At 39.5% G+C, this 25,018-nt stretch overlaps 2 protein-coding genes across 4 annotated transcripts in view; one reads left to right on the top strand and one right to left on the bottom strand.

Moving 5' to 3' along the window:
• Window positions 1–501, bottom strand: part of slc44a5b (solute carrier family 44 member 5b) — a 39,158-nt gene extending 38,657 nt beyond the window's left edge. The window contains exon 1 of one of the 3 annotated variants that reach the window (XM_084920579.1): window positions 138–501. In XM_084920579.1, the coding sequence (XP_084776705.1) occupies window positions 138–174 (37 nt within the window). In that variant the 5' untranslated portion in view covers window positions 175–501. The remainder of the gene's footprint in view (window positions 1–137) is intronic. The other 2 variants (XM_084920580.1, XM_084920581.1) reach the window with 2 other exon arrangements.
• Window positions 502–8,401: 7,900 nt separating this feature from the next.
• Window positions 8,402–21,299, top strand: st6galnac5b (ST6 (alpha-N-acetyl-neuraminyl-2,3-beta-galactosyl-1,3)-N-acetylgalactosaminide alpha-2,6-sialyltransferase 5b). Its single transcript, XM_084922029.1, has 5 exons — window positions 8,402–8,564; window positions 9,138–9,359; window positions 16,160–16,569; window positions 18,161–18,268; window positions 20,123–21,299. The coding sequence occupies exons 1-5, from the start codon at window positions 8,544–8,546 to the stop codon at window positions 20,364–20,366; spliced, it is 1,005 nt and encodes a 334-aa protein (XP_084778155.1). The 5' UTR covers window positions 8,402–8,543; the 3' UTR covers window positions 20,367–21,299.
• Window positions 21,300–25,018: the final 3,719 nt, after the last annotated feature.

Raw genomic sequence — 25,018 nt, 5'->3', positions numbered from 1 at the left:
CTACCGTCCCTGAACGCACAGCAAAGGGTTAATAATAAAGACTCGGGCCAAAGAAGATATTGTTATATCCTGCTGTCATAACGTTACACGGTACAAAGGCAGAAAAAATCTCCTACAACAAAGACAACCCGACTCACCATAGTAAGAGGTGGGGATGTCCGTTTTTCTAGCCATGGCACTTAGCAGGACAGATGCAGCACCGTCGTCTTGGTTTTGGAGACTGCATATGAGAGACGAGGTGAACCCCAGCTGTTTCAATGCCTCCCAGTAGTCCCGTCGTGAAATAAACACAGAGGTCTTGGGCTCTTGGTCGGAGGATGCTTCGGCCACGCAGCTGAGCGTCAGTCGTGTTTACAGCGCGACGTCATTAATTATTCCAAAACGGCCTTAAAGGGGACGCTGCGCACCCCGGGCCCCTGTCCCGCTCCCCTTTGTTACATTGAAAGCTCTCTCACACACGCAGGATATTGTGCAGTTTGGGCATCAGGCACCAGCCGATTTAAGCAGCTGGTGAACTGCTAGGCAGGAGTTAGCACGCTTCCTGCGCCTGCAAAAGGAGTAGCCGCTACTTGTGTTAATTAATAATACAGTCATTTTTGCAGCTAGTATTTTAGGCAGTGGCCACACTGTCCGCACTGAGCCGTCCAGTGGAGAAACACTGACCTCAGCTGGGTTTTTCGTCACATTGCACATCTTCCTGAAGTCAAAACCTGCCAAAAAATCTGAGAGGTTCAGGTTTGCAAGGCATCGGTTTTTAAATCAGGTCTGACACTTGTTAAAAATCACCTAGTGTTCGACATTGGAACCACAGTCAGCCTTGAAAAGAAATGATGCTGAGGAGGCCAGCTGCACAGAACAAGTACAAATGCCTTTGTGAGCGCACGGGCAGAGATAATAAACTGCAAAACGTGTTTGCATATTTTGAGAAATGTGGTGAAAGAAGGCCACTTCTCAGTCTTGCACTCATGGAAAAACATTGATTGTGGGTATTGTATGTCCACTCAGGATGTGGAGACTAACCAGGAAATCAATGAGCAGAAGAGTTGATTGGTCACCATACCTATTAAAGCTGCAACCTCAGAGATCAGCCCTGGATGTTACCTCCATTATAAAGGAATATAATCACCTTTTAATGACAGTATATCTGAAATGTTAATACCTAATGAGAAACTGGACCGGGCATTTGTATTAAACTGACATCTAAAAAGTGATGTCTCTCTTAGAGCGCTGTGGATGAAAGTAATGAGAGCTCAGGCTGCCAAAGGCTGGTCATTAAGAAGGGATTGACTTCCCGGGGACAGATTGCATGTTGATGTGGCAGATTCACTGCCAGTAGCACACCAGGAGAATCAGAATCACATTATAGCCAAGTGCAATAAAGTAAATGTAGGACAATTTGTCTTTGTGACACTGGTGTAGGACAATAGTTTCTCAGCTTTTTATGGATGAGAACAGTTTAAATGAAACAACACAGAGATCCAACCGAGACCCTCAGGCGTGACTAATACAAAGGATATATATATATATATATATATTTATCTCGCCTCTGTTCCCAGCATAGCTTGGTCAACAGAAGAACAGAATTTAAGTGCTTGTGTTTCAATCTTAGATTTTTTCCGTGCTTTATATCTTTGAACTTCTTTTTTATCAGTGCCAGATGCCTTTGGATTTTAAATAGATTGAGAAAAAGTGAAATGGAGCCTATTTTTAAAGCACTGCTAAAAACATGTTTTTTTTTCCTGTGAGTATTTCTACATTAACTAGTTAATAATAATAATAATAATAATAATAATAATAATAATAATAATAATAATAATAATAATAATAATGGATTGCATTTATATAGCGCTTTTCGAGACCCAAAAGGGCTTTACAATTCCACTATTCATTCACCCACGGATGCAGGCAAACCACAGTTGTAGCCACAGCTGCCCTGGGGCAGACTGACAGAAGCGAGGCTGCCATATTGCGCCATCGGCCCCTCTGGCCATCACTAGTAGGCGGTAGAGTGAAGTGTCTTGCCCAACAACACAACGATCAGGACAGACAGAGCTGGTGATCGAACCGGCAACCTTCCGGTTACAAAATGAGCTTCCCAACCTCCTGAACCACGTTGGCCCCAAATAGAATCGAATGTTGTCAATATTTGTGCATTACTAAATCTGAAAAAAAGAAAGAAAAATGGTCTTAATAACGAAAGTGAATCTTTAACTTGCTATGTGTTTAATGATAGAGCTATGAAGAAGTTATCGAATCAAGCAAAGAATCAGTTTATTGCCAGCACTGGGAAAGCTCATGAACCCTGCGAGGGCTGAATAAGAACAATAACACGATTCGTACAGTAGGTAGACTGTGGCTCCCTGCTAACTGTATTATTCAGAGTTTCCATTTGCATCCATCTCCTCCACTGTCATTCAGTGAAAGAGATGGATGCCACCAGCTTGCTTATTGCATAATCATGAGGGTACAGAACAGATGCAGTCACATTTTACGCTGTTTGCTATCTGTTTTTTTCCCACCTTATGAAAAACAGGTAATTTCTTTATCCACATCAGCTCTCCTCTTGCAGCTCGGAGAGTGAGTTTTTTTTTTTTTAACTTTTATAATGAGAGGCAGAAGGCGATGCTTTTAACACAATCACCCTTTGTCTTTTTCTTTCAGTGGTTACAATTGCTGCAGTTTCAATCAACTCCGCAGACACTTACAAATTGAAACCCTCCATGAGTTCATTCATAAAGGGTAATTTAGTGCCAATGTACAGACCGAGCATCGCCGTACTGATGAGCAAAACAAGTATAGAGTGCAGCAGGTCATTGGTATAGTATTTTTTTCAATCAGTTGGATAAACATAACAAATCTGAGAGACATACATTGCACAATGGGTAACAGGAAATTGCATCTGTGATTGGTGAGGATGCCGGCCGAGGAGTCAATGATCTTTGTGTAAGGGGAGACAATTTACAAAGAGAATGGACACTTTGTGTTTTCTGGGTTTCACAATGCCAGAGCCTGTATCCAGCTTTTGATACTCTCTCTTTTGTGTGATAAGTATAGGCTCCAGTGTTTGTCTGGGAGAGAGAGAGTGCAATAACGTTTTAATTGCCACACCAACACCTGCACCATTCTTATCTTCAGGTGCATTACAGACTTATTTTGGTAATACAGCTAAACCGGTGCATTGCTTTTTCAAATCATTTATAAGGACTCTACTGGGTATTTCACTTTCTTCACTATTATTCATCACTTTGCAATAATAAGGCAATAATTATAATGTTATATAAAGTATCTTTTTGTCTAGGCAGCTCTGCTGGAGAGAAAATAAAATGTCATTAAACCAGTGAATATACATGAAGATGCTCAGCTCTGATTCATTTACACTGTTGTCAAACTTTTCAGCATTTTACTCTTTAACATAAACAACTTTGTTAACTGGGGAGGTAAGAGCACTGTCTCGACTTTTAGCTTTTTAGATGTCACCCATGTACTCTTCAAACTGGGGACAATATAACGAGTAATTGCTATTGGCACAGCAAACAGGTGCAAAGAGAGCAGATTATTTCCTTCATATTGTGTTTGGCTCAACACAGCCAGACAGCTGCCTGGCGCCTCACTGGATAGGAGGTTGGAGTTAATTAAAAAAGGTTTTGTTCCACAGACATTTGCCTTGCTTTGCTTGCCGTGTGCTCCCTGAGGCTGTGTTTTGAGATGCGTTTGAGACCTCGGGGACTCGTCTAATCAAAACACACAGACTGTTAGCCACCTAATCCTCTGGATTCACAATAACAAGGTGCTGTATGAGACACTGCTCCTTGGTGTTGCAGATAATTTGGCGATTACAAATAGTCTACCGGTGGTGTAGGCTTCTATCATCTAGTGCCACAGCAAAATAAGTCAATAAGAAAAACTCTTTACAAAACTAAGGTGTGAATGTTATACTGCATATCCATTGCAGGTAATCATTATTGCCTCAACCTGCAAGCTGTGGTTGTTTCTGCTATATAATTCATTTTAACTTTGGCACTGCTCTAAACTAAGCGTGGTAGGTCATACGATATCATAGGTTTTCATCTCTTACTGGCCAAGTCCACTATAATATAACTCACTTCTTTAAGCTGATCTTTTGTTAAACACAAATGTTCACACATGACAGTATCTTAACTTTGGAAATCTATGTAGGACTTAATTTAAATTATACTGACTGAAATCAACAAACATGACCTGACAGTGTTGTTCTCAGATGCTTAGGTTAGTAAATGATTGCTTTGAACATCTATGGCTGAAGTACACTATATAACAAAGTAAATCAAGCCTTTTTACATTGGTTTTCAAAAACAGTTGTATCTGTCTAAGTTGTACAGTATTCGCTTATATTGAAATACCAATGTCTGTCAAAACTAAATATACTCTTATTGCTTCCATAGGAGTTAAGAGGATAAGTAGCAGCCAGGTGCTAATCAAATGTGTTTGGTTAACTGACCTCGAGCAAGTGTGAGCACATCTATAAAAGTTTTGACAATATGTTGGTCTGGATCATTCAGACCACAATCTTCCTAGAAGTGGACATTCCATCAGGTTCCCTTAGACACTATGAGCCTCTATTAGCATTTTAAGTGTTACAGTTCAACACTGTACAATTAGAGGAAGTCTGAACAAGTATTGCTCACTTGGAAGGTTTGCCAGGAGAAAACATAATCTCTTTACAACGAACACAACGGCAAAGATTTGTAAAGTTGGATGTAAATAGATCAGAGGACTTGCTTCTGAGACTGAAGTGGAGATGCTTGGCTATAACGCACAGCATCACAGCAAAACTAAAAACAACACCTCAGCACAAAGGGCTCATATCTACTGAATGTCAAACACAGAAGTGGAGGGGTAATGATTTGGGTTTGTTTTGCAGCCACGGGACTTGGTCTCTTTGAACTCATCGAGTCGACTGTAAAGTCCACCGTGTACCAAACGATTCTTGAGTCAAATGTGAGACCATCTGTCCAAGAGCTAAAGCTTGGCCTAAACTGAATCTGCTTTTTCAAATAGCTGCATCTATTTTTTGGATGTCTTGAAGCACTGACCCTTTTCCTTTCTGGTCTATGAGACCTTAATACCTAACACAAAGCAACCATGACTCTTTCAACATGGATCCTATGTCGTTGCATGCGTCTTCTCTCACTGTTTCATTTTGAAGGTGTCAACAGACAAAATCTCAGTGAGTGTTTCACACAAAAAAAGTCAGGAAAAGTAACCATCTTTTTGTGAATCTTCTCACATTTGGTGTAAGTCATCTTGAGACCCTTTAGATTAATCTTGTCATCTTTTGCACGTTTGAAGCAGAATCTCAGCTCGGGAATAAATGAGCAACTGAGAGGTTATAGGAAACGTTTGATGTAAAATAAAACTGGAACATAAAATTATAATGTGGTTATGCAATATCACTCTGTCTTTTTAAATATTACTTTTTCTTGTGTCCTATGCTATCAAATTTTGTGGTAACACATTGAACCATATGACACATTGCACTGTGTTGTAATATATTGCATTATCTTGTGTCATCTTGTATCTTTTTATATTCTATATGAATCAACGCATCTCTCTTTCATGCAGAGAATGTCTGAGCTAATTAGTTCAACAAGGCAGTTTTGTAAATCCGGGCCAAAAACATAAAAGAGGACACATGCTGTTCCCATCGCTTTTAAGGAGGCTATTCGGATTTTTTTCTCTTTTTTTAAAGATCATCTTCTAATTGTTGTACTTTGTGTTGTTTTTTCACATACATTTCTTATCATTACTGTATATACATATACAATTACTAGTTTATACTAGAAGAAGCCTATAAAAAGATGGCTCCTGACTTGATTCCAGCTTCTAGCAAATCCATCTCCTGTGAGGAGCTTTAGTAGCTCATGTTGCGATGAGAAATAAAAAATATATATCCCTGTCCTTAAATGGGATATTCAAAAATCTACTTTTTGATATGTTTAGATACCTGCAAATACGAAGTTTTGCAAAAACATTGTTTCCTTCTTTCCCCTACCTACCTCCTCAAAATCAAGTGGATACCATTTTGGAAATGGATCCTTTTGGCAAAAGGAGAATCTCCATCATATACAAACTGATACAGAGCTTAAGGCCTATTACTTGGGAAAAAACTAAAAATAATTGGGATAAAGACATTGGGGTGGATTTATCTGATGATGAGTGGAGCTCTTGTTTGAATCGTATACATACTTCCTCCCTTTGCATTCGCCATGGTTTAATTCAGTTTAAAATTCTTCATCGTCTTCATTATACAAGAGAGAGGCTTTCAAAATTTTTCCCAGAAGCCGATCCTTAGATACAGAGTTCTCTCATCACAACAAAAATTCTCTGCGACTTGGAACCCATTTATTGACTATATAAAAACGTATTTTCCAGATGTGTGACATATTTTTTGTTTGTTTTGTTCTGTTTCTTTTTACATGAGCCTCGGGTGGGGAGGGATGGGTTTCTTTTTGTTGTTTTTTTGTTGTTGTTTGTTTTTTGTTTTTTTGTGTATAATCACAACGTTTTCATTATGTATTGTGACCATGATTTGTGAAAAAAATTAATTTAAATAGAATTTTTTTTAAAAAACTACTTTACTAATAAAAATTGTGTTGCACCAAACAACATCATTTTTGTCTTTTATCACTGACATAAGGACATAAGCAAGAAAACATTTAGGTTTCTTCAAATAACTCAAAAGCCATTTTCTGAAATCACTCCTTCTGTTCCTTCAGTTTATACTGTGCAGCACAAGATTCATTTCAAATACAAAAGGCTTTCACTCCCTCGACATATTTAATTCATGATATAAAGCCAGTACATGACTACAGCCAAAATTACATTTCCTTTTCTGACTGTCTAAGTATATACAGATACACTTTCAGAAAAAAGCACCTTATTCAACACACTGTCAGTAGGGTGGTGCCATCTAAGGTTTACCAACAAGGGGTACTTATTTGTAACATTGTGCATTCGGAAGAAGGCTGGTAGACCTCTGGAACTTTAAGGAGAAAAATCTAAAGAAATACCAATTCAGTTATTTATATATTAATTGATACATTTGGAAACATTGCACAGTGCTTACTAACTAAAGTTCTATCTCACACCTGCAGAAATCATTGTCTTTACATTGTGGTAGGAAACCAGTGGACCCATCAGGTAGAGGGAGACACAAAATGAAATATGTGTAAATGTATTGAATATTTTTATTTACTGTAAAAATCCAGGTAAAGTTAAACGTTTAGAATATAATCAGAATATTGCCTCATTTGTTTTTCTATTTTACCAAATGCCTCACATCTAGAAAAAACAGTGCAACACGCATCTTTTATTTCTTGAGGAGATACCGGATGCTTTATCAGTTACATCTTGCTAGTACAGTTCCTTCGGCTTTAATTGTTCATGGATTAAACAAGGTTCTGGAAACATCCCTAAGAGGGTTTGGTCCATAATGATTGTAGTTGTAGATTTGTCATCTACACATCCATGATGTAATTCTCCCACTCCACCATATCCCAAAGATGCTCTGTTGGATTGAGATTGGTTTGAGATTGACTGCCGAGGGCATTTGAGTGCAGTGAACTCATTGTCAAACTCAAGAAACCAGTATGAGAGTATTTGAGTTTTGAGACATTGTACGGCCATCAGAAGATGGGTACACTGTGGTCATAAAGGGATGACATGGTCAGCAACAATACTGTGGTGTTTAAACAATGCTCAGTTGGTGCCATGGAGCCCATGGTGTGCCAAAATGAGACCCCCTATGGCATTATACCAGAAACAGTGAGCCAAAACTGGATGGATTCATGTTTCCCATTCTTAGTTGACATTAATGACACCTAGCGTGGTCTTCTGTTGCTGTTCATCTGTTTTAAGGTTCAACAAGGAACAGAGGTGCTCTTCTGCATACCTTGGTGGCAACGAGTGGTTATTTGAATTGCTGTTGTCTTGTTATCGCCTCACAGAAATCGAGCCATTCTCCTCTGGCATCAACACATTTTCACCCAGAGAACATCAGAAATGCTCAGAGCCGCCCATCCGGCATGGAATCAATTATTGCCCAGTTGATGCTTTAATATATCTAACTAAACTAATTTCTGAGAGCTTTGGAGAAACATGGGGGACAGATGTTTTTTTTGTTTTGTTTTGTTTTTTTTACCTGTTTTTTCTTAATCATTTGAAGTATTTTTTTAAAATAAATTCACATGTCTATAACACCAGAGATTAATACATGTGAATTTATATTGACAGAGAAACGGTGCAGGAGTATTACTGTTTAGAAAAGGCTGTATGTCTCCAAGTAACACCTGAAACCCTCGAAGGAGACGGAGGAAAGTCGGGAAGTTGAGTTGTTTAGGACCATGAGGAGCGCTCTGTTGAATGAGGGCTTCCAGGAGAGAACGGGAGAAGAGTAGTGGAGTGTCGTTTTCTTTAGCTGCGCGGTGATCCCAGTAATGCCGCCGCTCAAGTGTTGCATGCTGAAGAGTCCCGACGCCTAGCATGAAGAGCCGACAAAAGGGGAAATGAAGATGAAGATAAAAGTGGTAATTATGAATGAAAGCCGTCGGAAGTATCACAGTAATATTCCGCTGTGGGGAGCTTTTATATATATATATATATATATATATTTCTGCCTCTCAGAAGTGGAGTTGCAGATTGAGCTCTTTCACCGAATGTGACCCAGTTGCACTTTGCCACATACGCGTAATATTCACAGAGAATAATCCTACAACAGCTCGGCCGTTTAAAGTTTTTTTTTTCCTGCGTGGGTTGTGAGTGGGGATGGGGTTAAATATGACACGTCTGAACTGAGCAACCTATTTTTGCAGCCTCGTTTTAAAACGTGTTTCCTTGTTGACAGAGCATGTTGAGCGCATTTGAGAAGAATAGCTGGCATTACGTTTTCAGCCTTGCATTTGTTATGTTGCATTTGCTTTGAAAGCTGGCAGTTAATTAGTCAAAAAGAAAGAAAGAACGAAAAACAATCCTGACCAAAGGTGCAGATTTCATCCTCAAGCTTGTGGCTGTGTCGGTCCTGAACTGACTGAACCTTTCAGATCAAGTGCTCTGGCGTGATGTTGAGATTTGTGTTTCTGGTGTTTCACGTGTCCCTGCAGTGCCAAGGGGTTAGTGGCATCATCATCGTTACCATGGTTACCGGCTTTTTGTTGGTGTACAACAGCAGCTCTGGTGACAGATCAGCTTCCTCGTCAAGTTCTTCCTCCTCATCGTCCTCTTACCGTTTGGATGCGCGAGTTCAGTCCACTAAAGTACCGGACAGATCACAGAGACTCCAAACAACATCTCTGGAGGGGTACTCAGGTGTCATGGATCATAAGGTAAATACGGACCATCTGTGCCCTGTGAACCAAGTCAAGTCCTGTTATTGGCGGTAATGATGCTGCACCTGGTTCTTTGAAACTCCAGAGCACTTGCATGCATATTACAAACAGAGATATTATGGTCCACATTTGTTTTTGTCTTTTTGTTTTTTTATAAAAGCTGCTTAGGAATTGAAAATGTGCAGGATATAGATCATCTCAGATGTTTAGCAGTAATGTTATCTCACCTGAAAATCAATAATGAAACTGTTTCCATTTTCAAAGATATCAAAGATATAACATAACACACAATAGCAGTGTTTGTTTGGAGTGTTTGGGTCCTTGCCAGTGCATTAGGTGTCTGCACAGAGAGAAGGAGGAGGTTTAGTCCTGGAAAATATATGTTTGAAGGTGAAGTGAAGTGTCTGGTGGCTAAATGTGTTTTGATTTAGGCACATGGATGCACAGAAACCAGTGACACGACAGAAACTCATGGGTCATAACATACTGCAGAGTGACAATGTTTGGAAAAGAGCAAGAAATTCGAATTCAGCATCTTTATGACGTTTTTGACAAATTAACAGTGCTCCAACCATCTCCATCAGACTCTACACAAAGGAAGGTGAATTCACCCTGTGCATTTGGACATCATGTTAATCGGATGGTCATATTATAAACATCATCAGAAAGCACATTGATTGCGCTGATTGCTTTTTTTTGTTGTTGTTGTTTTTTAGCAGCTGTACCTAATTTGTATTCTGCTGTCATCCAGGTAAAGCAGAGAGTAGCATGCAGAGTTCAGGTGTCCACTAAAAATGTGTTTTTTAAAATCCCCCCCAGTGACTGAAAACTCATTTGTGTATTTAATTTTTGTACTACTTTATGTGCCAGACAGTTTTTCTTTTTTCCTTTTTGCAGCAGCAGCAGCAGCAGCAGCAGCAGCAGCAGCAGAAGCAGTGAGGTCTTTTCGTTTTAACTTTTCACAACAATGAAAAAGTTCTAAAAACCAGTTAATTAAACTTGCTTAACAATTTCCATTAAGAAAGCAGCACGAGTCTATTAAAGGTTTATTTTGCCCTCAAAGGCTTTTATAATACCGTCTCATCTCTTAAGCATGACCTCAAAGTTCTCTTTATAGTTCACTCTGTTGCTTAATTCATAATTAATGTCTTCGGCATAAAATATTTAGTGACAAAAGCACTTAAAACAGGGTGCATTTCAACTATAATGTCTACTCAAGATATGACCACTGTAATCTTTTGGTCGTATAAGCGGCACCTTCAACAGTAATATAGTACAAAGGCCCGATTCTCTGACCCACTGCATTATCACAGGCTCGTCTTTGAGATAGATGGAGCATTCACACAGCATTACGTCTCCCCTCGCTGAGAACAATATACAGCAGGACACAGCAGAGTGGAAAGCATGCTGCAATGCTCAGGCAGCACTGGACAGGAACGGATTTGGAGAAAAAAAGTTTTGCTTAGTGTTCACCTTACACTGCTCAGCGATCAATGAACGAGAGTGTGAGAGTCATGCTGCTTTGAAGAGAGGATTGATCCTGCTTAGGCCTTTTGGATTCGTCTCTGTGCTGTCTTGAGTAAGCTTGATTCTAAGATCAGCGCTCCTCTGAGATGTTGAAACAGTAATCATATCCCTTTAAAGCAAATGAAAAAGAATCATTTAGCTCAGATTTTGCAGGTAGTCTTAGGAGAAATGAACACAAGCTGCTTCACTTTGGACTTTGCGCGTGGGTACTTTATTATTCATGGTCTCTCCCGTTCATCCAACCCCTCCTAGCTGACAGGTGATTTGTGATGGATCCACACTGCGACAGTTTCATACTGCTTAGTGTCACTCTGTACCTCCCTCCCATTGGGGGAGATTCAAGCTCTGCTGCTGCTGCTTCATCCTCTGTCAGAGCCCAAGAATGACTAACCAGAGCAGACCTGCTGCAGGATCTGTGAAGTGGGTGGATCCTTGCGTATAGTTCCTTTTAGGGTCATCTCAGGTCTGCTGCTGCTTCTAGTGGAGGGAATCTTGGCTTTGACACAAGTGTGTGTGCAGACACAGAGACTCACACCATCACACAGCACGAGTACACTCATGCAGACACGCTGTTAAAATTTTATGCCCCCATCAGAGCCAGAGATGCTTGGGAATGTGAGAAAAGCTCTATCTGGTGTACCTGCTGGACCCTGATTATTGCCTGTATTAACTTATGTGCATATCTTGTTCACATGGGCTGTGATTTCACTAAGGTGGGTGGTGGTCTGTGGCGGCTTTGCTTATTTATGCATCACCCAAGAGGTGGCAAAACACCCAGCACACATTAATCACTAAGACTGTGCTGCCTCATGTAGCAGAGGGTTATAGGCTTAACATTTGGCTTTCCTCTGTTCTCATTTCATTGCTTAAATGTGTGAAAAGAAAACAGCAGCGTTGAACCCCACAAATCTCCGTACTGTGAGATCACACATCAGAGTTATGGTGCATATTTGTGTGGAATAGTTTCTCATTGTGTTTCTCTCTGTATGACTTCTGCAGCATCTGCAAGTTTTCTTTTGGGGAGATTTCTGCCTCTAGTATGTGTTTCTTTTCTTTGGCGTGTTGCAGTGATTAGAGCTGCTGACTTGAACCGATTCTTTCACACTTACACAGGTTAACACACTCTCGCTCCATTCTTCTGCTTGGCCCCTCATCTTTGCAGCCTCACTGATGTTTTGCCGATTCGAGTTAAAGAGATGTTGACCTTTGAAGAACTGTCAGCAGAGCCAATCTACATTGGCCTTTATAGTCTCTAATCACAAAGCCGGTGTGAAAGCACGAGTGCGGACTGTGTGCCAGCGCAACTTTATGATGTAGCTACTTATTATGGGCAATGCCTCTTTGTGCTCTGACAGCTTTTAATGCAGCCAGCCTGAGAGGAATGGGTGCCATTATAATGCTTATTCTGTCTTTACCTGTCTGACGTTCAATTTAAAGCCGTCTAGTAGTGTACAAAGGCAGCTTATATTAACAGTCAGCGTGTGGAAAAAAGCAGGAACAAAATAAATTCAGCTCTTTGAGCTCTCTTAATGGATGACTTAGGATATACACATTTAAATTCAGCTCAAGGTAAGGGAGCACTCCTGGTAAAACAGGCGATGTTATCAGCTGTAACACTCAGAATGATAATACAACGCCTAATTTGTTGTCTAGTTTTTACTGAAAAATTAGGCGAATAGCAATAGTCAAGAGGAAATCATAAACATCACCAGCAGGAAATGATTTTTTGTCTCTTCTCTCTCTCTTAGTTGACTTGAGCAGAAGAAGAAGACAGGTGCTGTTATTGTCTTAACTATTTCCTCAAATTGAGAACAGATTTGGAATCGCGACCTGATTGTGTGTCATTGGCAGGAGCTTAATGAGATGTCTAGGGGAACTGTCGGGAGGATTTCATTGTAATTAATTGGTCTCTGGGAAAAGAAAGCAGCACTGATCGTGAATCCCTCATGCCACAGAAGAGGGGCTTTTTCCATCTCCTCCTGCTCTCAGCTGAGCCACTAGCCCAATTCTGTGCACTTTGGAAAGTATTCAGTGACAATGTTCAACATCTAAATGATTTTAATTCATTTCTAGAAAACGCATCTTGTTTTTTTCCCACTACTGCTCCTATCACAGGATGCTACCGTGACAGAAGTCTTTCTATTGCTCACTATAATCAGAAATCCAATAAAAAAGTCTAAAACCAAATCAAACAGTTATTGTCTGTGCATTCTTTCTGTGTTTGCAGAGAGCTTTGTTATTATCTGAAAATGATTACAAACGAATTATTGAGGCACACTGTAGATAGCATGCTTCTACAGTTAAGCTTCCATAAGTGAACTTCAAATCTGCAGCTGAAAATAAAATAAATAAAGCCCCTATTATTGTTTCTGAAAATGTCTCTATGGAGACCACTGGGCTTAAGTCTAAGAGTCAGCTGAGATACAATATGGAGTGTGCCCACTCCACTACCTTCTAGCAGTCTCTGTAGACTAATACCATTATAATCAGTGCTAAACAGACACCAAAGCAAGTTACCTGGATATCTAACAGTCATATGAACAAGTGGACAAAAAATCTCTGATTGAAGGTAATTCAGTTTCGTAATGTCCTTGGCTAAAACATGCTCTTTTTCCAACCTTAACCCTACATGTTGATCATAAACCTAACAGGTAGCTTTACCTAAATCTAAAAAAATAACTTAGTCCAAAAGATAAGTCAGAAACTGGTGATGAGAGACAAGCAGGTGTAAATCTTCAGGTTCTGGGGTTTAATCTGTGGTTAATTACGACAGCAAGAGACGTTTTTATTCCCAGGTTTTCTTCATCACATCTGTCTGACCTCTAAATATCTCATCCCAAGACTTCTTCCTGCAAGTCTGCGCGCCGTAACCTTTTTAAACCGAGTAGGTTTGCAGACATGAATTTGGAGACTGGAGGCACATTAGAAGAAGCTCTTGTTCAATATCAAAGGTTGACTGATGGGGTTTGCTCTGAAAGCAATTATGATCTTGGGTTCCCCTGGGAAGTGTATAATCAGGATCATACTGATTAGTCTGGAGTCAGAGAGTGGGCAGTAATTGACTGGGACTGGAACCAGAGCCGTACTCCGAACTGCATCTTCTTGTCCTGCTCTTAACAATATGGACCTCATTAATCCAGTCAGCTTCACTTCATGTTTCAGTGAACAGCCTCGGTTGAAATTAGTGTCTTCTTAGGTCACGTTAATTCAGGAAAGCGTATTGATTTATAGGTTGTGCACTATTGATCAAGGTACAACCTTCTGTCTGCATAATAAAGTCTGAATATGGGTGCGTAGGAGTCAGCAGGTGTTAAAGTGATGGTTGTTTCACGAATCAAAGGACAAATCAAAGGTAATTCAAGGCTGATTATGAGTGAAAACTACTTGTAATGAATTCCATTCATTTATTTATCCAGTCACTAGTCTGTGGGTTGCACCTTCAGCTGCCTGGCCTCTGAAATATTCTGCTTGTGATTTTGAAAGCCAGTCTCGTTGTGATACAGGATTTATAAGTGCCTATTTCCCAGCAACATCAAGCTGTCAGAAGCTCTGGGAGCCGAAGCTGGAACTTCAGCATCGCTGTCAAGGACACTTTTATTATTTCACAGGCACTTTAAACTATGACACCAGCCTGGCAACCTTCAATTGACTTTCACTTGTTTAACACACCTTCCTGACTTTTAACATTATTATAATTTGGATTATGCTTTGCAGTAATTGGTTGGACAGTGCTTAGGGGAAAATGCACTTTCGGTCTCTCTGTTGTCTGCAGAGATAGAAAGACCTAAAAAGACTGTGATTCTTCCCAGCCAAGACGGGGAGGGTGTGTTTGTGCAACCAAGTGTGTAATTTGCTCCAACCTACCTGATATTGAGAGAGCGCGCACATCCCAACAGGGATGATTTTCAGGGGGGAAATCTGCTGGAGAATGGAAATGTGATGAGTGTTCCGAACAAAGACTTTGAGTGTGTTCGTTTGAAGGAATTCCAACTAGTTTTGGATCTAGATGTTTTTCAGACTGTTGCAAATTCTTGCCAGAGAAACGTGATTTCATTACATATTTTGGGGCTACACTGAACTCGCCACACAGATTTACAGACATCCCCAGACACTGCACTCATACACACATTTACAAAGAGACACACATGCACACAAGGCAATCATTCAGCGTGGGGTCACAGAGATAGTGGGGGTGCATTATAAATATAGCTGTGGTAGCAGTGCAGCCTCTGGCGCTGGTAAAATCACCTGTCTGCACACACACGCACACACACACGCACACACGTTCCCACCTCAGAACCTGATGGAGTGTGAAGTACCGAGCACAGTTCAGAATGCCGATGCAGCTCTCTTTTAGGGTGGGGAATAATTCATGTGAAGAGTCTCTGGGTGTTTGCTGTCGGATCATTCAGTCTGAGCTCGCATTTTTCAAGTTTGAAAAACCTGGTTAGATGCCACAACATGAATACCTGGTTCATACAATTCAAGCCCAAACAAGCACTCTTCACTCCAATGCTGCACAAAAAGCTTGCATGAACAGGATTTTGACCAGTGCATGCCGTCCCTGTTTTATGTTTTTTTTTTATTTTAAGTGAAAACTGCTGAATAAATTTGTGATGTTGATAGAAAATGAAAGCACTGTGTCAAATAGCCTCTGCTCTATACTGTCAACTGTTTAAATAACAGACAGAGTCGCCCAATACAAGTCTAACTGCTTGATTCAAGACCCGTCTGGATGCAGCCGAATCATAATCAATGATTGAAAGGGCTCTACATGAATTTGCTTTAAAGTCCAGTGTTAAAATCCTCTTTGCTGATGCTTTATATGCTTCAAGCTTGCTTAAGCTTTTCGTAGTTGCCACATTTTAAAATCAAGCAGAGCATCTCAGAAAAAATAAGATTTGACTTGATAGTATCTCATTTCCCACATTTAAATATGTCAACAACTACTGAACGCAAATATTGTTGGTTTCTGGTTCTCAAAGGCTAAAAAAAACACTTTTTAGCACACTTTTTATCTTCATGTGTTTAAGATACATTTTCAATCATGTAAGTAAAAATAATACAGTATCTTGCACATCAAGTTAGGACCTCGCTCTGAAGCTACACCTGGTTTTACGGAGTGCCAGAGAGATTTAAACTTATTTATCTGAAACTGTTAAGTCCATCTGCGACTTGTGGTTGGATTTTTCTCTTCCACCACTTTGTCTCATTACATAATGTGAATGAAACTGCAACAATGTCTGACTTTTTAACTTTGAACTTCACAGCCGCTGAAAATGCACTGCAGGACTTGTACCCTGGTGACCAGCTCTGGGCAACTGACAGCGAGCAAGAGGGGCGAAGAAATCGACCGCTCTGAGTGTGTTATTCGTATGAACGATGCTCCCAGCCTCGGGTATCAGCAGGACGTCGGTCGGCGCGCAAGCCTGCGTGTTATAGCTCACTCCAGCCTGCAAAGGGTGCTGCGGAGCAGGCAGGAGCTCCTCAACATGAGCCAAGACACAGTGTTCATCTTCTGGGGACCGAGCAGTTGCATGAGACGTGATGGAAAAGGCCATGTTTACAACAACCTAAAGCTTTTAAACCAGCTGCTACCCAAACTTAAAATCTACATTATTTCCAGGATCAAGATGCTGAAGTTTGATGAACTATTTAAAAAGGAAACTGGGATTGACAGGTAAATATTCACGTGATGAGTGAGTTTTATATTTTTGGGACTTGAATGAGACAAGATGGAGAGGTGAAAAGAAATCAAGAGACACACAACACACAAAAGAACTGTCATTAGTGTTTATATTTTAGGGGAATATATTACAAAGATAGAAAGCACTAATTTGTTACCTATTTTTTTATGTACAGAATTCAGTACACAGCAGATGTATGTTTTTCATAAGCAAAGGCAGGAGTAAGGGATTCATTATTCATTATTTTTTGTTTTGACGCATAAACGTAAACACAGTTTAAAGAATGCAAAAACAACAGGATGCACCAGACACTGATATTACCTTCGAGATGTAAAATGCAATTTGTGAACAAACTCCAAACCTCCCCTGATTGTGCAAACAGGATGTGATGGATATATGAGCTGAGCGAGAGGCTGCGATTTGGATGAGGCTTTAATGAAGAGCTGCAGCAGCTCCCAGACATGCCAGAACCCTTTGATACATGTGACTCAATCTTTGTAGATGTAACTACATGAGTGGCCAACACCTTTGCCAGCATTCGTGATCGTTTTGGCAATCTCCCCTCAGGACATCTGTGAGTCCTTATCTTGAGGCTATGATCATCATTCACTCACTGATCTGAAAACTGGAGAAAAAAAAAGTAATGTATGGGAAGAATCCATGCTACTAAACTGGCCAATCACAACCATTGCAGGCTGTGTTCATGTGACATGTAGTTACATTTCCAGGAAGCAGCACATCATTTCATCATCAGTGTAAGGTTTCAGAGGGATCTACAGATATAACATACCTCCAGTGTACATTTAATGCAAAGGTATAATTTTCCTATGGGAAAGCCTAACAGGTGTATGCAGCTGGTAGGCATCAGGAAGTGAAATGCTTGCACTGTAGTCCCAATCCTGTATCTCAAATAAAATTATCTTTAATATTGCATTAAAAAGTAATAACATTCTAAAGAAACAGCTCACAAAAGTCTCGGCTGGAAAAAAGAAAATATTTTATCATCAAACATCTCAAGCTGGGTTACCAAAGATTTATACACGTTCTTTGCTTTTATAGAGAATATGAAGCGGAGGCACGTTTCCTGACTTTTAATACTTGGTAATTGTCTCTTTGCATACGCGGCACAGGCAAAGTGAAAAATGGCTGAATGTGACCTTGCAAAAAAGACAAAGGCAGACAAAGACACCTCACTGTCGTGAATGCAGCTATTCATCTAAACTCATTTGCATGTGAACAATAAGCCAACAGAATGAAAACTGAATGAAAAATGTTGCATTTGAATGGCAATCCAGTGACTTCTGCTCTCATGTAGCAATAGCCGGTGTCAGAATGAATGTTTTTATGTATTTATCTTTATTTTATTTTATTTTATTTTATTTTCTATTCTATTCTATTTCTTTTTTATAACAGCCCATGTATCGACTGTCACACAGTCGGCTACAGGGTTTCCTCTTCAGCGACTGATCAGATGAAATCTAAAAACTACGGTTTTACCATCTTTAATCTTTTCTGAACAGGCAGTAAGAAGGAAGTGCGCTCAGTATATTTTTGTGAAAATGGTAAGCTTCTCTTTTCTTCCAGGAAGAGTTCCAACTCCTGGTTGAGCACCGGCTGGTTTACTATGGCTATAGCCCTGGAGCTGTGTGATAGGATCAACGTCTATGGCATGGTGCCTCCTGATTTCTGCAGGTAGATTCCTGCAGTTTCTTTTTCTTCTCCAAATATTTATTAGCTTTGCTTCATTTTTTTAAACTTAGCATAATATGACTTGTAGATATTTATTGATAAACCACCATGGCCAAAACATAGTTCCATGCAATTTAAATATTTTGGTTTTTAGTGATATTGTGTCAGTTTATAATTGGGTAAAAGGCCAGCAGGGTTTTTATTTGATGTTATAAAGTAAAGACCCCACCGTTCTAAAATATGATATGTTTTTTAGTACCAAGATGTGTGATGGGAATTTTAATAGACTACAATGTAATTACTGTATGATAGAGCATTGAAAACCTATGATGAAATGACATATTATTATTGGCAATGTTTAATTTTACAGACGTACAGTTATTTAGTCTTGAAAATCTTGTTAAATACATGAATGTTTCTCATATTTGTCAGATTTTACACAATATGGTTTCTCCACTATTTAGTCGGTTTATTATTACTAGGATAAACAAAAAACAAATGGAAAGAAGTCTGACGTTACAGGACTGCATTATTTCTTTGAGGACGAGCTCTTTTGGTCAGTCTGCATTAAATGTAAAGGTGTGTAAGAGTGGAGCTCTGTACCCGTCAGCGTCAGACCGCAGAGTAATACTTTGAAATGCCAGTTAAATACATTAATAATCAGTTGATTGATAAGCAGATATAAAGCAGTGAGTTGGTTGTTCTCCTATTGCCAACTTGTTTCCCTTCACTATTGGGCTTTTGGTATGTTTTCTTTTTCTTCTTCTCCTTTTACCTTTTAAGATGTAGGGACCACATATTTAAATGATCCCAAGGCTAACTCTTGTGTCTTTACAGCAATGTTTATTAAAAAAATATTTAGATAAGCTCCTTAATCATCTGAGCATTTTGCATTTTGCAGCATTTTGCTCTCCACCAACTCCCAAAAGAAATATCAATGTTCCACCATATTTAACATCTACTAACTAGCTTTGTCTGATGGATGCAGTGGGTTTGGAGCTGCACAATGCAGCAGAAAACAAGACATACCAATCCACCGAATGTTATTAGAATTAAATAATTGTACTGAGAAAGAGCGTGTCACACGTGCACACACTTTTAACCCTTATTCCCTGGTTTGTGAATGTTATTTTCTCCTTAGCATCGAGTTTTGTCTGTTAAAATATGCATTGAGATGCTTTATCCTCACGGCAGGTTCAGTTTGTCACTTCCTGTTTGAGCCAGTGGGCCAAATAGTGCATGAAGCAAATGGAACACTTCTTCTGTTTTGTGCTGCAGCCTCACTCTGTGATTTAGCGTGTGCCGACACCACTGATGTTTCCACATAAAATCTTGTCTAGTGCATCTTTAATGATGTCTTCCAACTTGGTAATATAGCATTTACTCCCTGCAGTGGACGACAGCACCACTGAAAACATCTTCACATTTTACAGTGAAATAGCGCTGCTGAAAATATACTGTACAGGTTTTTACCATGTGTTTTTAGCATTTAAGGGACACTGGAAAATCTGCTGATTTTATTTTCTAACATTTGGCCCCAAGGACAAGAACACAAAGAACACTTTGAAAAATTCATGGCACTCTCACGTGTCACAGAAAGCTCCTCCACTGAGCTTTGTGTTAGCGTGAGTGTCAGATGAATAGGAGAATGTATAATGAACATTTCTGTGAGTGCAGATTCTTCTGATCTTTCTGTTTTTCTTTGTTCCTTCTTCTCTTTATTCCCCTCTCCAACTTGTTTCTTTCCCCCTCCCCAACCATGAATCTCATAATTACACACTATTTCGACATCCCTCCTGTACGCATTGGCTTTCATGCTATTTCATGGCTTCCTCCTCTCTCTTCTTGCCTGTGTAGATCCTCCTCCCATCCTACTGTACCATATCATTACTATGAGCCCTCGGGGCCCAACGAGTGCTCCATGTATCTTTCTCACGAGAGAAATCGGCGAGGAAGCCACCACCGTTTCATCACAGAGAAGGCAGTATTTGCAAACTGGGCTCGAACCCGTGACATCCACTTTTACCAGCCAGACTGGAAGCCCTCTCCCATCGTCACCACCGTGAATGGCTCGTACACTGCAAATCCAGCCGGATCCTGAAATGCACCCCAGAGACGATCCCCAGAAATGTGAAATATGTGTGTGGATGGTTTTCAGTGTTCAGATTCCCTCTCTGGCCAGTATGAATACACAAGACAGCAGCAGGACAGAGCGAGCTGCTTGTGGCTGTTAGCCGACTGTCTAAGCAGCTTGGCAGAATGGGATCATTGCGTAACAGCAGCACAAAGCCTCAACAATGCTTTGGAAGTGTAACTCTAAAAGGATGAATTTCATACTGGAATCAAAGCCATGAGGGTTGTCTCAAGTGTGCTTTTTACACAAAATAGAGCCGCTTTAGTAACACTTGAGCTGTCAGAGAGGAAACAGGCAAAAGGAAAACAGTAAACACTGGGTGCATGTCTCATCTATTCTATCAATTAAAATGGAATAAAAACTCTTCCATATGACGCTAACGTCATAATGTGTTGTGCTGATGACGCATAGGATAGTAGTAGGCTAACAGACCACTTTACTGCTGGTGTTCAGTGATGATTATGTCTTCAGATTCACCACACATCTGAAATTGTGAAATGCCATGCTTACAACTGCTATTTTTATGCACAGGTCCATTCACGCGTGGCGAAAAAAGAAGGGACTATATTCATCATTTCCATGAATAATAAACCTAGCATTCATGAGACACTTCACTCACAAGCACACATGTCAGCTTCATGGTGGATGTAAAAGCGTATCCTCTTGGGATATAAATGTCTGTGACAAATTTCATGGGAATTTATCCGATAGGCGCAGCCTGAATGAAAGTGGAGGACCAACCAAGTGACAACGCACGGCTGGACTGGATTTTTACATTACTGGGTTGGATCATTTATGCTCTTAATGTCTGTGTTTCCACATTCCTGTAAGAAAGTCATGTATAGTTTGCCAATATTTGGCATTAAATGTGATGGAAATAAAATTCTTGTCACAAACATGGCACAGTACATCATGTGTAAATGTAATCTCCCCTCGATGGAAGTCATATTTAGACACAGTCCAGTTTATAGAGACATGATAATTAGGTCTCATTTTGCTCTCTAGCTCTCTGTAACAGATTGCCCTCAAGAAAGCCCTGCCAGCCCATGTGTCTGATACTCAAGGCCATGATTTGTTCTGTGATTAAATCCAAATGTCAGAACAAGTCCTCAAAGGCTTTTTCCTTGACTTCCAGCCAAGTCAGCTACTCTACCACAGATAAAAATGATTATATCAAAGTGTCCTGAGCAGCCGCTTCGGTCTTGACCCACGGGCTTCTGTCTTCCTTCTGTTCAGCATACCAATAGAGGGAAACTGGATTCTAGCTGGGCCTGATATTGACCTATCCAACCATATCTCCGGGGTTAGGGGGAGCAGCATGACTACTGCAGAATTCAAGTTGTTTCATCCCGCAGAGGCGGGCTGCAAAAAAAAGGCAGAGTGCTGCCTGTTTCTGTGTTCATTCACTTTTTACCAGTAGGACCACCACTCAGGTTGAATCTTAATATTGTAAGGCTCTCAGGTGCTCTGAGAAAAGCCCACGCTGTGCTGCGGTGTCATGCTAAGTGGACTCACTGCTCCTTAGATCTGAACAGTGTGAACTGTGCACCAATTACTGGCTCTTCAGGTAGAAAGGTTGAATTTTAAAGACCTGAAAGGACAAGTTGGCTGCAAATGAGCCTGCTGTTGCTATCTTAAACACCTCCTTGAGGCCGCATAATCATTTCCATTAAATGTGGAACCGTTCAAAGAAAAAAAAAGGATAACATCGAAGCTGTGATGTAGGCAATTTGAAAAAATTATCAGAGCATAGATCTTGGATGCCAAATGGCATTTAAAACATCATTTAAATGTAATAATACTTTATTAGATAAATAGTTTGACTAAAATATTCTGAGTTAGATAAAAAGACCATTACCATCATTATCTCTGTAAGTGAAAATGACCCAGAGCTTATTCCAAGAAAATCACTGGAAACAGAGAAGCAATAAGCCAAGCTGAGTTTATCGATACAGCACATTTCATGTGACAAACATACTATAGAAACATTATAACATTAATAATAACGCATTCACTAATAATACTAGTGTGTAAAATGCCTTTGTTTTCTTTGCTGGGCTGTTTTTGTTGATCACTACTCCCTGACAAAAAATAGGCAAACTGTGAGTGTCTTTACTATTATGTTGGATTACACTGAAATATAAATCATGTAATCTCTTCCGGATTAAGACCCTTCAAACAAAACTGATTATATAGGAAACTGATCATAAAATGTACGCACATATATATTTATGCCATGTCAAACAATAATGTTATTCTGTACATTTCCCATTAGCAAGAACATGTAGACTTTGCTTTATGTCTCCTTTTTCAATTCATATCAGAATTATCATCATAAACAATGGTCAAAGATATAAAGTAGTACCACAGTGTTTGTTGCCCTGGTAGTAAAGGTTTAATCCAATTTAATAGCTATGTTTTCTCTGAGTCACTACCAGAAACAGTGCAAAACATCCAACAAATCCCCAAATCTATAATTTCTATCACCAGTGTTCCAATTTGAGTTTGAAATTCCCTCTGTGCTTGGCTGTGAGGCCTCTGTAGGAGTAATTGAAACAGCAGCAGGATAAAGTCACAATTTCCTCTCTCCAGGAGTATTTTCCATTATGGCACATATCACATACACTCTGTGGAAGCACAGAAATTGGCTAGTGACAAATATGTCCTGTTCATGACAGCTGAGTTTTATCAGCAAGTCTGCAAAATACCATCATCCTATATGGAGCCAAGACACGTGAGAGATAAGAATTCATGGTGTTTAGTTTTCTCAGACTACACATCATCAATCTTAATGCCTAAAAAACTGTAAATTATCTTTAAAGAGAAATATTGAAACAAGTGCTTACATTGAATATTGTAATGGTAATTTCCATTCAGGTCTGTATGTTCTGAGTCTACACTGACACCTGGTGGCTTCACAGATTATCAGCATTTTTTTTACACGGTAAATTCCTCTGATAACATCTTAGTACTATATATGAGAAATGTGTCAGGCTGTATTTATACCTGTAAACATGGTCACGATGGCCTGTTGAAGTTCAAACTGACCATCAGAATGGGGGGAAAGGGTGATTAAAGTACTTTGAATGTGGATTTTTTTTTATTTTTAATTTTTTTTTTCAGATTAGCTGATCTGAGTATTTGAAAAAATGGCTGACTTACTGGTCTTATAGTCCAAATAAGAGAGAAAAGATATGCAGTGAGCAGCAGTTCTCTGGGTAAAAATGAACTGTTAATGCCAGAGGTTTGAAGAGAAAAGCCAGACAGCTTACACTTGTCTGCACAAAAGAAGACTGCTGTGCGAAGTACACGTTAGATTTAAATCAACCAAAATGTACTAAAATGGTTGGAATGTTTCATAGCTCAATAAATTTAAGTGCTTTGTCATTTGAAAGCTTTCTGCAAAAGCATCCCCACATGTAAGATACAATCTGATAAAACGTTACTGTTTTCCATGAAAGTAAGCTTAGAGAATCTGATTGATTACAACACACTAAAATCATTGTTGCCTTTTTTCTACCATGCAAATGTTTTCTTTAAAGTAAACGTTGTAATGATGAAATCTGAATTCATCCAAGAAAAGTTTGGTCATCTTACTGTTTTTTGGGGAAAGGGTAGAAAATATACTCACTACATGTTGATGTGACTTATTTTGTGCACACCTTAAATGACTCCTTGATATGCTTGATATGAATGTGCATCATTTAACTAAAAGATAGTCTAAATCAAAAATACCTTTACAATATTATTAAAAAATGAATTCTGATACCTTAAACAGTTGTTTCAGATTATCATTACATAGTTCTGGATTTTTAAAGCTCTGTCAGATATTATCAGAGAAAAACACATATTAATCTTTGTTTATGTTATAAATTCCTGTAAACTTAAATGCATTGTACAAAACATTAAGATGTAATTCATCTTTTCCTCTTAAACCCAGCAGATGGAGACACAACAGGCTGTTTTCTTCCTGTAACTCTTGTGTCAGGAGGTGCTATGTGTGCAACACTGTGCTCAGGGACCTCATTTATTAAATGTTCTTAGATTTATATTTTAACCTAGTAAATATTGTCCTTCAATTTATATGAGACAAATTGCATGAAAACTTGCTCAAGCAGTGAGCTCTCAACCTCAACTTTTACAGCAAGTGTAAGTTTAGTCATGAACATTTAAAAAGACAAAAGCTAGATTCAACCCAGACAGTGAAGCAAAGTTAAGTAAAATCCACAGCTTGGGAGTGTGTGGTCGCTGTGGTAAACAAATGAAACATAAATCTCTTACATTATATGAGTCACTACCAGCACTATCTGCAGAAATTTTAGAAAGCTTATCTATTTCTGTGCAAATGGAAACATAAGATAAGATAAGATAAGATAAGATAAGATAACCAGCACGGTGGCACGGTGGTTAGCACTGTTGCCGCACAGCAAGAAGGTCCTGAGTTCAATTCCAACATCAGGCCGGGGTCTTTCTGTGTGGAGTTTGCATGCCCGTGTTTGTGTGGGTTCCCTCCGGGTACTCCGGCTTCCTCCCACCATCCAAAGGTTAATTGGATAATCCAGATTGCCATTAGGTGTGAATGTGCGAGTGAATGTGAGCGCGAATGGTTGTCTGTCCCT

The sequence above is a fragment of the Perissodus microlepis genome, chromosome 23 (genome assembly GCF_051167445.1).
Source record: "Perissodus microlepis isolate ML-2025 ecotype Zambia chromosome 23, ASM5116744v1, whole genome shotgun sequence".
Taxonomy (NCBI): domain Eukaryota; kingdom Metazoa; phylum Chordata; class Actinopteri; order Cichliformes; family Cichlidae; genus Perissodus; species Perissodus microlepis.
The sequence above is the reverse complement of the archived record's forward strand: the minus strand, read 5'-3'. Positions and strand labels throughout refer to the sequence as shown.

Bases quoted from the DNA above. Each gene is read 5' to 3' on its own strand.
- st6galnac5b (XM_084922029.1), top strand. From the start codon at position 8,544: ATGAAGATGAAGATAAAAGTG. The intron at 8,565-9,137 runs GTAATTATGAAT...GTGTCCCTGCAG, and splicing joins TGAAGATGAAGATAAAAGTG to TGCCAAGGGGTTAGTGGCAT. The intron at 18,269-20,122 runs GTAGATTCCTGC...TTGCCTGTGTAG, and splicing joins GTGCCTCCTGATTTCTGCAG to ATCCTCCTCCCATCCTACTG.